Source organism: Anolis carolinensis, chromosome 4 (assembly GCF_035594765.1).
Source record: "Anolis carolinensis isolate JA03-04 chromosome 4, rAnoCar3.1.pri, whole genome shotgun sequence".
Lineage (NCBI taxonomy): Eukaryota > Metazoa > Chordata > Lepidosauria > Squamata > Dactyloidae > Anolis > Anolis carolinensis.
Window position 1 is genome coordinate 7,616,579 of NC_085844.1, and position 14,121 is coordinate 7,630,699.

The following is a 14,121-nucleotide window of genomic DNA, read 5'->3' on the forward strand; positions in this document are numbered from 1 at the left end:
CTAAAGCAAAATCAATCCCACCTACAGTTACACACAGAGGACAGTATCCTACATTGTGCTTGCATTGTGTTGGGCTTGCATTGTGTGAATCTATCTCTTATTGTCACACCATTGTTGGGCTGTGTCTACTGAATGCTGACATTTTGCAACCAATTGTGATAAATTAGAAAAAGAAGCCCATGTGAAAACAGGAGGTGATATTGGAATCTCTCTGCCATGGGCTCGGGCTGTGGCGCAGGAGGGAAAGCAAGCCAGCTGCAATTAACTGCAATGAATCACTCTGACCAGGAGGTCATGAGTTCGAGACCACTCGGAGCCTTTGTTTGTCTTGTCTTTGTTCTATGTTAAAAGGCATTGAATGTTTGCCTATATGTGTAATGTGATCCGCCCTGAGTCCCCTTCGGGGTGAGAAGGGCGGAATATAAATGCTGTAAATAAAATAAATAAATAAAATAATAAATGTGGAAACAGGACTCTCTGCCTTTCGATCTCTCTGCCAAAGGAAGGCTAAGGCAAATCTCATCTTTAAAAACCTTACTAGGAAAACCCTAAAAGTTTCACTTTAGGATTAGAAATGACTCGAAAGCATATAACAGTAAAGAAAACTGAGTTGAAACTAATACAATGAAATCAAAATGAAACTAATGCACGTTTCTGAAAGTAGACCACAAAAGATATAAGCTGGGAGATAGGAGGTTTCGCAGCAGTACATGTCAAATGGAATTTGTGTATTTTGTTGATCATAAGCAGAACAAAACCTAGCAATGTGAAACTGCAGCAAAGAAGGCAAATGATATTTTAGACTACGTTAGCAGAATCATAGTTTTGAATATGAATATATAGTCCTATTATGTGTCAGAGTAATTTGCAGCGCAGCAGTAGTTGGATGGAGTCAGTGGAACGCAGAACGAAGAGACATCAGAGACGATGGTAAAACTATATACAAGTTTTACTGTAAGCAGTAATAATCAAGAAAAATAGGCTTGCAGACAATAGACGAACACAGGACTCTCACTCTAGGCAGACAGCACTCGACTCAGAACTGAGAACTGAACTGATGCAATCAGTAATGCACACACACTTGTGTCTGGACACTCCCCAGTTCCAGCCACACATCAAGGTCATCACAGCTTCTTAGTAATTAACTCTTTACAGACTATGTTACACTCTGGATGATGCAATCAGTATGCAATACAGACAAGACACAAATTTCATTTAAATACTACCAATACACAAATCCCACATTAACAATATGTTAGTCAGGTATCATCTGGAGTACTTTGCTGAATTTTAGCTGCTGCCTTTTAAGAAGCGTATGAACAAGTTGGAGCAAATTCATATAAGGGCAGAAAGAATTATAAGTGGTATGGAGAACAAAGCATTTAAGAAAAGGTAGAAGGAGTTGGGTATGTTCAACCTGGTGAAGAAAGGACTGGGGGATTGCATGATTTATATACCTAAAAAGCCATCACAGAGAGGAGCGGGCAAGGTTTGTTCTCTGCTTTCCCAAAGGGTAGAACCAGATCTACTGATTTGAAGTTACAGAAGGATAAATGTCGATTGAACTTTAGAAGAAACTTCTTGATGGTGAAAGCTGGTCTGCAATAGATCAATGATGCAGAGAAGAGATAGAGGTCTCTCTCTCTCTGTACCTTTCCAAAAAAGAGCCTGGACATCTATCTGCTGAGAATGTTCTTGTACTGAGTTGACGTTAGACTTGTTGACCCCTGAGGACACTTCTGATTCTGTGATTCTATGTTTATCTGACAATGTACAATGGGGAATTCACAATGGCTATTTCTCCCATCCCAACAAACTGAACTGTATATTGTATTATCTGCGTACTCTAATAGAATGCCCATATTTAGGGTCATATTGCTGGATAGAAGACATGTATCATGTACTTATCTTTACCTACATCCTAGTGTTCTGCACTTTATCACTGGTCCATGTGAAGATTGAAGTGCCATTAGGTCACCCGTGGCCACTGGCTACACTTTTATTTTGTGATGTTGTGTTTTATAATGTTGATGTATTTGCTGTGATTGATATGTTTTTATTCTGTTGTATTTTATTGTATACTATTGGGCCTGGTCCCCATGTGAGCCACTCCAAGTCCCTCCAGGGAGAAGGGGCGGGATACAAGAATAAAGTTATTATTATTATAAGGCATTGTTACACCACCCAAGAATGTGCGACTACATGGCTGGATCCTGTTGGTTAGTTCCTACTGGAGTAGAGCCATTCAATTAGTGGTTGAATGGTGACTCAACACTGAGTTAAATCCCACTGATTCAGTGGCTCTCAAAATAGGACCTCTTCGATTGATTCAGTGAGTCTAGTAGGGCTCCCAAAATAAGGCCTCTTCATATGAAATTTTGAAATGTTCCTCTTCAAACTGCAAATCCCAAGATTCGATAGGATGCAACCATGGTGCTTAATGTGGAATCACAGTGCTGTAATTGTGTAGTGTGAATTGCCTGAAGTACAATGCTTCCACCACTCTGAGGAAATATGACAACAAACTGGGGTAAGAAAAAGGAAAGTTAAACAAACTTGAGAAATACTTTTCTTTTGAAACCAACATTGAAGGGGCCAGCAATGAGTGAACTGCTTATGAAGTCACCCGTTTATCAAAATATGCACCAATTGCGACTTTTTAAAGAAAAAAGTAATCTAGTTTGACATGTAGCAGCTCCCATCTGGAACTCTGCTGGACTCTAGCCTTCATTTGAAGCCTTTTGATCTGCCTGAATGTCATTTTAAGGAAATTTGCATGATTTAAATAAATGTGCTTCATTCAGGAAGGAAAAGTACTGTATATAATATATTATTTATGCATAAGTCTTTTTTTAAAAAAATGACCCAGAAAACCTAGGTTGACTTATCCATGGGTCAATGTAAGTGCTTATCCACAAGTCATATCAAAATCCACAATTTTTGCCCCAAAAACATGCCCTTGACTAATACACAAGATCAACTTCTACATGAGCATATAAAGTCATTAAGATAGTTTTGGACTTCACTAGTAGCACTATTGGAGTATTATTATTATTATTATTATTATTATTATTATTATTATTATTATTATTAATGTTTATTTATATACCACTTTTTCTTTCCAGAAGGAGATTCAAAAGTGGCTGTAGTAGTGGTTTTTGATAGTAAATTTGTTGTTACTTTTTCAAAGTAAGCTTTCTTTTAAAGGTCGCCTGATTTGGACCACATGTTATAATTTGTACATCTTTTCCAAGGTCACATTACTCAGTTTTGTTTCAGTACTGCCAACTTCATGGTTCTATCAGAAATGGTTGGATACTACATGACCAACAGATCTTATCAAACGGAAGGGGGTTATTCGATTCAGTTTGGTTGGAAGGTCAGAAAGAGAAGAAAGCATCATATCATGGAGTTGCTTATTCATTTTTTGAGGCTCCCTAGCCAACCAGCAAAAAACAGAGGCCGGGCACAGTGATGAGAACTTCTTGACACCATTGATTGGAATAGATCCTACAAGCTTCAGTTGATAGAGGTGATGGGAAAATGCTGACTCTGGGGTGACTTTACACATTTAAGGAAAACTCTGGGGTGACTTTACACATTTAAAAATGGAGTGAAAATAAAAAGGATGTGTCATCAACTGAAAGCCTACATGGTGTAGAGGTTTAAGCATTGGACTAGGACTCTGGAGAGCAGGGTTTGAATCCCCACTCAGCCACAGAAACCCATTGGGTGACCTTGGGCGAGTCATCCACTCTCAGCCTCAGAGGAAGGAACTGACAAACCTCCTCTGGAATAAATCTTGACAAGCAAACCCCAGGAGAAGGTCTCTGTGACAGAAATGGCTTGTAGCCACGTAACACCGGTAATCAGTTCACACTTTACTTTGTGTGGTGTGCGCGCATTTTTTTATATCCTCGGTGCAAAATGGTATTGTGACACATTAATAAAAAGGTCAAGATTTTTGCCATTGTTTGAGTTCAAAGGTTTTCACAAAATGTATACTTGCCTTCACGAAGAAATAATGGCTATCATTCGGTTTTGCAGTCATGGATTCGTAACCTGAAGTTATCTGCCCAGTATTTATTCGGTGTTTATTCAGTAAGACTTAATAGTATTGTATGGGCTTAGTACAGTTCAGAAAACAAAAACTCTCAAAAGTTTGGAACCTTGAAAACTGAGTTCATCACAGCACATAATTGTTTTTAGGAATGAAGGTTTTTTCAGTTATATGGTACAGTAGAGTCTCACTTATCCAACATTCACTTATCCAACGTTCTGGATTATCCAACGCAGTCTGCCTCCTGCCCGGATCCATAGCTGTTTCTCTGGGCAGCAAGGACTGAACTTTTTATGCATTTCATTTCCAACAATGTTGTTACTGTAAGTTCATTTTATGCAATTCTATCTTTATTTGTAGTCAATTTGTTAGTAGCCAATGTTTTTGTAGTCAATGTATTCAAAACATTGTGATGTATTGGTGCTAAATTCGTTAATACAGTAATTACTACATAACGTTACCATATATTGAACTGCTTTTTCTATCAATTTGTTGTAAAACATGATGTTTTGGTGCTTAATTTATAAAATCATAACATAATTTGACGTTTAATAGGCTTTTCCTTAATCCCTCCTTATTATCCAACATTTTCACTTATCCAACGTTCTGCTGGTCCGTTTATGTTGGATAAGTGAGACTCTACTCTATATTTAAGTGTAAGCAGTTTGACCATTTTCAGTGGCTTTATCCCCACTCATTACCAATAAAACATTCAGCTTTCCCAGGAGTTATCCTTTCTGTCTTACTCTCTTTTTTTTACCAAAATGGCCAGCCATTATTGGTCCCTCTACACATCTGGGCATAAATCTTTCAACCTAAAATATAGAATTCCAGCCACATCTGGGAATGGGGCTTGGCCTGTCATCAAGTACACAAAGCATATATACAAAATATGATTCTGAAAGTAACATGATTGTGGTGTAACCAACATCAGATCCAGCAGCCAGATTAAACAAAGGAATTTCATTCAGCTGCTGATTCGAGTTCAATGAGGAGGCCATTCAATCCTCTTCCCACCAACAAGTGAACCTTCAACAATCAATCAAAAACAAGACTACCCCACTCCTTCCAATTACAAATTCTGTGTTGTGACCCTGTTTCCTGGCAGGATGAGGTGGAAAGTTCATCTTTCTTGCATTCCAGTTGGAAGCTGAAGGAGACCTTCTCCACTGTAGCTAGATACTGGCTCTCTTAAGGTGAGCTGCAGCAGAGTGGGCCATGGGTCATTATGTACAAGGGTTGAATGAAAAGTAATGCCTCAATGCAACTTAAGCAACCTGGAGTCACTGAATTCTTGGCAGCAGAAGGTGTCGCCCCAAAGGAGATCCATCAGAGAATGCAAGCTGTTTATGGTGATTGTGTTGATGGGAGTCCTGTGCGTCATCAGGCGAGTAAGTTTAAAGATGTTGAGGTGGGAACATCTGACTTGCGTGACAAGCAAAGAGTTGGACATCATGTGACAGCAACCACTGAGTTTCACAAGCAAAAGATTGACAGATTGATTCAGGATGATCGTTGTATCACTCAGGGAGAAATTTCAAGCATAATCGGTATTTCACAAGAATGTGTGGGTCACATTATTGCTGTGCTTCACTATTGGAAGATCTGTGCATGATGGGTACCCAGGATGCTGACGCCTGAAATGAAATCATACAGACTTGAAATTTGCCAGGAACTCCTCTCATGTTACGAGAATGAAGGTGACACCTTTCTCCTTTGGGGTGACATCTTCTGCTGTCAAGAATTTAATGACTGCATGTTGCTTAAGTCGCATTGACCAACTGTCTGCGCAGGGTTCCACACTTCGCACTTTAACAACACAAACATTCAACGCTAAGGCTTCCTGCCAAATGGAACTGTCGAGGAGAGTCTACTGAACAAGCCAGGACCTGCCGCAAACCAGTACTGCCATCTGTTGAGTTATGAAGGTGGAGGCATTACTTTTCATTCAACCCTTGTAGTTATGCCTATGCACTATGTAGTCAATGTAGGATATTAGTGGTTAGCTTTTGGGTGAAATCCAAGATCTTTGCAAAAATAAGTGCAAGAAGTCATCAGAATAAACATACAAAAAGAGCCTCATAATCTCATCCAGTTAGGCAAAAACTTTTGAAAGTATGTAAGCTAACATGACAGAATGAAATAAGTGAAGATTTGCACCCTTAATATATTCTAGGCAATGTAAAAAGCAAACAGTATTTTGTGTTTTCCCTCCAAATCAAGAGGCATTTCTTTTAAATTGTGTGGTTTATTTTATTTTATTTTTTCTCTCTACATCTCTGAACAGGTCAAGGCATCTCTGGAGTTATGCTGGATGTGGATATGACCACATAACCTAGCATTTAATAACAAGCTGAAAAATATGTCTTTATCCTAGTTTCTGTTTTTTATCCATTTTAGCGTCGAGCCAGGAAGGTGAAGTGTTGTGTCATCACTGGCGGGCTGGCAGTTCTTCTGGTCTTCATCATAATTATCACTGTTTCTGTCAAGAAGTAAATCCACCCGGTTTTCACAGGTAGGTTTGTCTCCTGGAACTGTTCCATCTTTACGTTATGGATGTAAAAGTCAACAAATACCAGCAGATTGTAGTCTGAGCCCTTGGGAGAGAGGAACATGAGGACGAACCCATCGACCTCCACAACAAAAGTGGCAGTTGTTTTTGGTTGATGTGTGGACAATAGGAATAAGAGGAGGAAAATGGTTAAGATGAAATGTATTTCACTTGTGTGATGATTGAAGAACCTTATTAGCAATTAAATTCACTCACAAGGAAATCTTGGAAATGTCTTTAATGCTAGGTTACTACTAAACAGCAAAATTACAAATGAAGCAAATGTGGGCAACTTCTCAGTTCAATATCCCCAAAACCCCACACCTCAACTCTCAAAGGTTCCCACGTTCAACCTCCAGGTCTTCCAGTCTGAGCCACTTCGTGTTACCAGGCTTTTTCCCATGCAGGGTCACAGATGTTTTCATTCTTCGACCTTGGCTGTGAACTCATGGCATGGAGGCGTTATGGTGTCTTGAACACACCATACAGTATACGAGTCCATGGCAACTTGTTCAGATTTTAATAGGTAATGCCCTGAGATTTAAGTTGAACCCTGTCATGGACACTGGGTAGCTTTCATTACAATGGGCCAATGAATCAGCTCCAGGTTTAAGATTGGACTTTCAAGGAGTTATCCAAGGGCTGAACTTGTTTGGGGATAGGGTTCAATGTAGTGTAAAACTCTTAAGTGCTGGACTAGGGATTCAGATAGCCCACTGGGTGACTATGGATAACTCACATTCTCTTAGCCTATGTTGAAGACAGTGTATGTAAACACATATTCTGGAATAATTTTGCCACTAGTCACCTTCTGTTGGAAACAACTTAAAGCTGGTGGGCCCGAAATAAAACTGGAAAACAAATAACACAATTTGAGGAATTAATAACTAAAGCATTAAAAAGAAAAAATAGTGAGCAATTAAAAGGAACAACAAGTAAAATATATAAAATACTAATTAAAGAAATATAAAAAAGAAAAGATTAATATTAAGAGAATTATGGGAGGAGGAAGTAGGAACAAAGATAATGAAAAAGAATGGGAGGAGATATGAAAACAAGACAATTAAAAAACATGTCAATTAGAATAAAAAAATTATTATAAACTAATTTGGAGGTGATATTTATCACCGAGAAGATTAAATATTATGAATAAGAATAATAATGAAAAATGCTGGTGAGGGTGCCAGGAAATTGGAACCTACATGCATATGTGGTGGGATTGTAAACATGTAAAAGATTTTTGGGAATCAGTTATAAGGGAAATAGAAAATATTATGAATATAAAAATCAGAAGGAATCCAGTGAAAATATTACTTTTAATTTTAAAAAAGGTGAGAAAGATAAGAGGTAAAAAATTTAATAGACAAGCTATTAACAGCAGCTAGATTACTAATTGCAAAACATTGGAAAGGAGAAATGAAAATACAAATGAATGAATGGTATAAAGAAGTTTGGAGAATGGCACTGAATGACAAGCTAACATCAAATTTAAAAGTAAAGAAGGGATTATGAGGGGGAAATGACTTTGAAAGTATTTGGAGAAAATTTCTAGAATAATTATTGGAAAAAGAAGATGGGAATTTACCTCCAAATGAAGAATTGAACTTTTGGTGGGACTACAGAAGAAGAGATGGCTCTGGAGAAGGGGAGCACAGGGGTGAATGTAAATAAAAGAGGGGGAAATGTATAGAATATGTTTATATAATTGTAACTTTTTCTCAAATAATAATAATAATAATATTAAAATTAATTTGGAAAAAAGAAAATAAGAAGTCAAAGCAAAAAAAAGGGAAACAACTTGAAGGCCCACAAGAGCCTTAATGGTTTAAGTGTCTCCAGGAACCCAAGATTTGGATTCCCCATTCAGCTGTGGAAACTCACTGGGTGACCTTGGGCAAGGTGTACTCTCTCAGCCTCATTTTGCCAAGAAAACATTTGAATAGTACAGTTTGAGTGTCCCTTATCTGGAATTCCAAAAATGCTCCAAAATAATCTACATGGGGCTGAAATAGTGATACCTGTGCTTTCAATTACACAAACTTTGTTTCATACACAAAATTACTCCAAATATTGTTTATAAAATTTACTATGTAGAAGGTATATGTGAACATAAATTATTTTCTTTTTCAAACTGGGGTCCCTTCTCCAAGATATTTCATTATATGTGTTATGCAAGTACTCAAAAATCCCCCCAAAATCTAAAATGCAAAACACTTTTAATCCCGAGCATTTTGGATAAGGGATACTCACATCTGTATCACTTTTGGGTTGCTGTAAGTTAAAATTGACTCAAGCGATAGCCCAGTAACCCATCGATTAAAACTAAAACCCAAAGTGGTTTTTCCCAAGGTATTTCCACTCAAAAGGTGCAACTAAAAAAAACCTCTTCCTTCCTTTCTCTAGCTGTATTCTCATGCTTTCTGTTGGGTCCTTGTGACTGCTGCATGAGTCCAAATCCTGGTTTTTAGTACTCCAGAGTTTTCCTTAATGTTTTTTCAGGCCATTAGCTCATCTGAAGTGAACCTGGCTTTTTCTTTGATCTTTTCGTGCCAAAAGATGCCGTTTTGAAATTGAACCAACCGGCTCTAAAGGCGAGGTGAAATAGGCTCCTGCCGACTTTTCCCTTCCCTCGAAATAATTTGTCTGAAATACAGCTGAGCCAGCTGTCATCCTCTTAGTTTCTAAAGCAGAAAATGCACTGCGGATTCTTCCACCGAGTGAGCACAGAGGAGCCAGCTGTGTCTTGTAGCGAGACACCCTTGCTGTCGCTTTGAAAAAACCCTTCTGGAAGTATGTCATTGCCTTCCCTGGAGCAGCTTTGAAGAGCAAGGAGGGATACTTGGAGAAACTCCTGGAGATGTTTGATCCACCTCCCTCATTCTTCAAGGAGTGAACTAGATCAGTCTTTGAGGGTTGAATTGTTAATGGAGAGCCATGAAGTCCTCTCTTAACCCGGATAGTCAACTTTTTCCTGAGTAATTGGCATAATTTGGATGACTTTATAAATTTGGATCCACTTACATTCGCCTTTGGTACAATTCAATAGCTAGGGGTGCTTGAGGTATTTGAAATTGGCACATTCAGACCTGACCTGACCTGACCCGATTTCCACTCATGTAATGATTTAATGGTCAGAACTGTGAAAGCATGGACATCATGTCCATTCTAGGCTCTTAGTTTGGACTTAATGTTATGTAGATTAAAGTTCATAACATCCCATTATGAATATAATGGGATGTTATGTACGTGACATAAAGTATATAATGTAACATTATGTACATTAATCTTTTTCTTTATACAAATCAGTTTTATCTAAATGGCTAATGTGTGTGTGTGTGTGTGTGTATACTAGCTTTGTCCGGCCACGCATTGCTGTGGCTTATGGGAATCCTTTGTTGGCCAGATGGAATAGCAGTGAATAGCCTTGCAGCCTCAAAGCCTGGCCATTTTCTGGAGTAGCTGGAGCTTCTTGTTGTATGAACGTAAATAGGCATGGATGAGGAGTTGTGCTGCCAAGTTTGGTGTTTCTGAGATGTGTAGTTTTGTTGTTTTGTCCTAGGGCGAAATTTCATTACCTATATATATATATATGTGTGTATATATATGGGAAATGTTTCCCCAGACATTAAGTCTAGTCATGTGTGACTCTGGGGATTTTTGCTCATCTTCTTTTCTAACCCAATATATATGTCTGACTCTTGGTCTTAAGGATTTATATAGGATTGTCCAGGTTCTGCCAACCTTCTCTGGGACTACCAGCTTCCTCTAGTGCAGTGGTTCTCAACCTGGGGTCTCCAGATGTCTTTGGCCTTCAACTCACAGAAATCCTAACAGCTGGCAAACTGTCTGGGATTTCTAGGAGTTGTAGGCCAAAAACATATGGGGACCCCAGGTTGAGAACCACTGCTCTAGCTCTTGACTAGAATCTGTAATCTGGGTTTTCATCTTCATCTTCCTCACAAGAGAATGTGTCCCCCAAGTTAGACTTGACAAACCAAATATCCCAATCCTTTCCCCTTGAAGGTCCCATGACCAGAAAATTATCCCCTCCAGATCAGCTATAGTTGGCTTCACATTGAACCAATCAACCAATGAGCTGCCTACAGTGTGTAGTATATCGTGACTTTGTACAACAGAGTACCATTGAAGGAAAGGTAGTTTTGTGATTGAAAGAAATAGCCCAAAGAATCCATAAACTGCCTTTGATTGGGACCATTTGTCATCATTTCGACACATTCCCATTTAAAACGATAACTCGAAAACACCACGTCTGTTGGCCATATTTATGCAACATTGGTCTTCAGCACTCTTGATCATGCTCCCTTTCTCTCTTCCTCATGCAAAGGACAGAATATCCTCATTCAACCCCATCATATATTGGCAACACCTTTCTCTCCCCCTCCTCCTTTCACCCCGAGAACGGATGTTAATACATTGTTGCAGGCGCAGCAATTCCCCGTCTATGAGGAAATGTTGAATGAAGCCATAACTCAGCCTAACGAATGTTGTAAATAAGGGCAAAACACGGCGAGCTCCGTTCTGTAGAATGGCTCTTGCTTCCCAAATTGATGCCATGGGGACAGTTTTGCTTATTGGCTCTCAGCTTTTAGCACCAGGCCGTACGTCGCTTAGTGTTGAAAGCACCGGCCAGATTGCCTGTCTGTGTTTTCCCCTCCAGAGGTAAAGGGACTTCATCATATTTACCAGCTGCCAAACCCTGGCGTGCCCTCCAAGCTGAGCTTGCTTTTGGACTGCCCTCCTCTTCGAGGAAGGGGAACCTGCCATCCATCTTTGCAATTACTCCTGCTCCAAAATCTCAAATCATTTGCAGGCTCTTAAGGAAACCTTTTCTTCACCTCGATCAATATCTTTTTAAAGGTCTCTTGCAAACCTTGCAAGACAAGTCCCTAGGAACCTGTGAAAATGGGAGGGGTGAGGAAAGTATGTCTTGCAGTTTCTGTGTGGCATCTGAAATCAAATTCATGGCCTTTGGAATTCCTGGCCAGCCCTCCAAATCTTCCCCAAGTTACATATGCCAACAAATATGTATGATTTGGGAGATAATTCTCTACCAGAAATACAGACAGTGCCAGCCCAAGGTAATTTTCAAGTGTAGGCAAACAGAATTTTGGCGCCCCTCCCCCCCAAACCAAACTTCTCCTGATGCTTCACCCACATCTATGGCAGGCATCCCCCAGGCAGGAATGAAGCTTGCAAGGCCATTAATGCTAATCAAGGTGATTAATTACAACACTCACACTTGCCTCCAACAGACAAGAGTTCTTTCTCCCACCCTGGACCTTCCACAGATATACAAACCTCACTTGCCTAGTTTTGAACAGACCTCACAATCTCTGAAGATGCCTGCCATAGATGTGAGCAAAACGTCAGGAAATAATGTTTCTGGAACATGGCCATACAGCCCGGAAAACTCACAGCTGCATTGATTCTGCCATGTGGTGCGCCTTTCTCAGAAACTTTGGCAAGGACGTGCCTTCCAGCACAGATACGGGCTCCTTTTCTGCTCAATTGGGAGCCCAAAAGGTGCAGCCCACAATTAAATTAATTTTTGCCATAAATCAGCCAAAAATATCAGCCAAAATGACATCACTTCCAGTTCACTGGAACCCATATCATCAGGCATGGATATGGGAATTGACCCATTTTCCAAGCTTCGCCATTCCTGTGAAGAGCTTCACTCATGCTTTGAGGTTCTTGCAACAGAACTGTTGACTTCACTGAGAGTTTGTATGATATGAAGCACTTCCAGTAGGATTGTTGGTTGTGGTACCTTTATTTCTATATATAATCTCGATGTTTGTCTCAAGTGATGATACTGATAGGAAAGGGAATTCTAGGCAATTTTGATTATTGTCTATGGGGATGGACAGAGCTTTCAACAGCAAGTGTGTGTTTGCCGCATGCCTGGCTGATTATTCATGGGAATGGGAGAGACAGCACCATCTCTTGTAAGGTTATCATCCCAGAGGGAGGAACATCCATAGTTCCCAGACTCCTCCAAAAAAGGACTCCAGAATTTGGAAAAGTTACCACCCTAGACTACAGTTCCCAGAATCCCTGTGTCCAACTTTTCCAAACTCTCCAACTTTCCCTTCTTCTCCCTCTCTAGAATTTAGGTTATTTTAGCGACAGAGTCACAGGCGCATGCGGCTCGCCTGCCAGACGGCGTTGCCCACGGATGACACTGCCTCTTGGGATGCTGAGCTGGGATAATGACACGGCTCCACATTTTGCGGACAGGTTCCCTGGATACACCGCTCCTGCCGGGAGGCTTTGCATGAAAAACCAAAATGACCTCGGGGGAAATAACAGCGGGAGTGCTTTGACTTGCTGGTGTTTGTTTCCCTTTGTCCCCCATCTTGTTACAATATTAAAGGTATTTCTCCAAATAACAAATAAGCACAATATTCACAACTTGCCCTTTGACTCCACAAAGGGAAATGCTGTGCTAGCATTTACAACTCTATTTCTTTTTGCTCTTCCATGGCACCCACTCCTTCTCCCAATATATGCTCATAGACAGCAAAAAACACTGGTTAGAGGTTAATGTTTTTCTCCATATTCTGCAGCGCTTGGAGCATTTTAATGGTGTTTTGATGCATCTGATTACACTGGTTTCAGATCAACTGAAACTACTGCAACTTATTGCTTGTTTTCTGAGTGACAGAGTGAATATCTGCTTGTCTGTTAACAGTGGGGATGGGTCAATTCCTTGTCCCTTTTTGATTACTCATTCCCATCTCATCCATCTCATTGCACTGGCCCCATTCACATAATAGGAGCCATGTTTCTGCATTGGCCAACATTGGCATATGAAGCATGGCCAACATTTATCTCTGCCTTTCTAAGGCAGTTTCGAACATACAATCCTAAATCCTAGTCTTAGGACAAACTAGAGTAGACCCATTGAACTACCTGGATTGACCCATGAGTTAAGTCATTTTTCAATAATTGATTGTATGGCTCTACTTTAAATAGGATTAACCAACATAATTCACAATCAATTAAAAGCTGATATTGAAACAAACCTGAAATCAACCACCATATGTTCAATGTTATATGCAGACATTACTTTTTAGGTTGTAGAACACAGATCTGGCCATGTGTGGAATGTGACATGGAGGCCAAAATATGAAGATACCTGTCAAAGAAGGCAGATTGTCTACACAGGGTTTAACTAAAATACTCTTCTGCATTGGTTCATCTGAGCTAGCAGTTCCCCATCAACAAACAACTGTTATCTGTTAGGTACTGATTGTACTGGAACATGGCCACACAGCCCGAAAGACATACAACAACCCTGTGATCCCGGCCATGAAAGCCTTCGACAACACATTGATTGTATTTTGCATGTACCATTTGCCATTTGTGAAGCTTTGCTATTCCACAATGCCATTATAATCTTGATTGTTATGTGTTCAATAAAACCCACCTTTCAATTCTGTGTGAATATTGCTTTTTTATCCCCAATTTGCCTAAACTGCAGTCC

At 39.8% G+C, this 14,121-nt stretch overlaps 1 protein-coding gene across 3 annotated transcripts in view; it reads left to right on the forward strand.

Annotated features, from left to right (window-relative positions):
- tsnare1 (t-SNARE domain containing 1) overlaps positions 1-14,121 on the forward strand; it is a 495,360-nt gene that overhangs the window by 423,575 nt on the left and 57,664 nt on the right. Inside the window, exons 12-13 of one of the 3 annotated variants that reach the window (XM_003223925.3) lie at positions 6,461-6,575; positions 12,742-14,071. In XM_003223925.3, the coding sequence (XP_003223973.3) occupies positions 6,461-6,556 (96 nt within the window). In that variant the 3' untranslated portion in view covers positions 6,557-6,575; positions 12,742-14,071. Of the gene's footprint in view, positions 1-6,460; positions 6,576-9,110; positions 9,847-12,741; positions 14,072-14,121 lie in introns of those variants that run through there. The other 2 variants (XM_062979952.1, XM_008115495.3) reach the window with 2 other exon arrangements.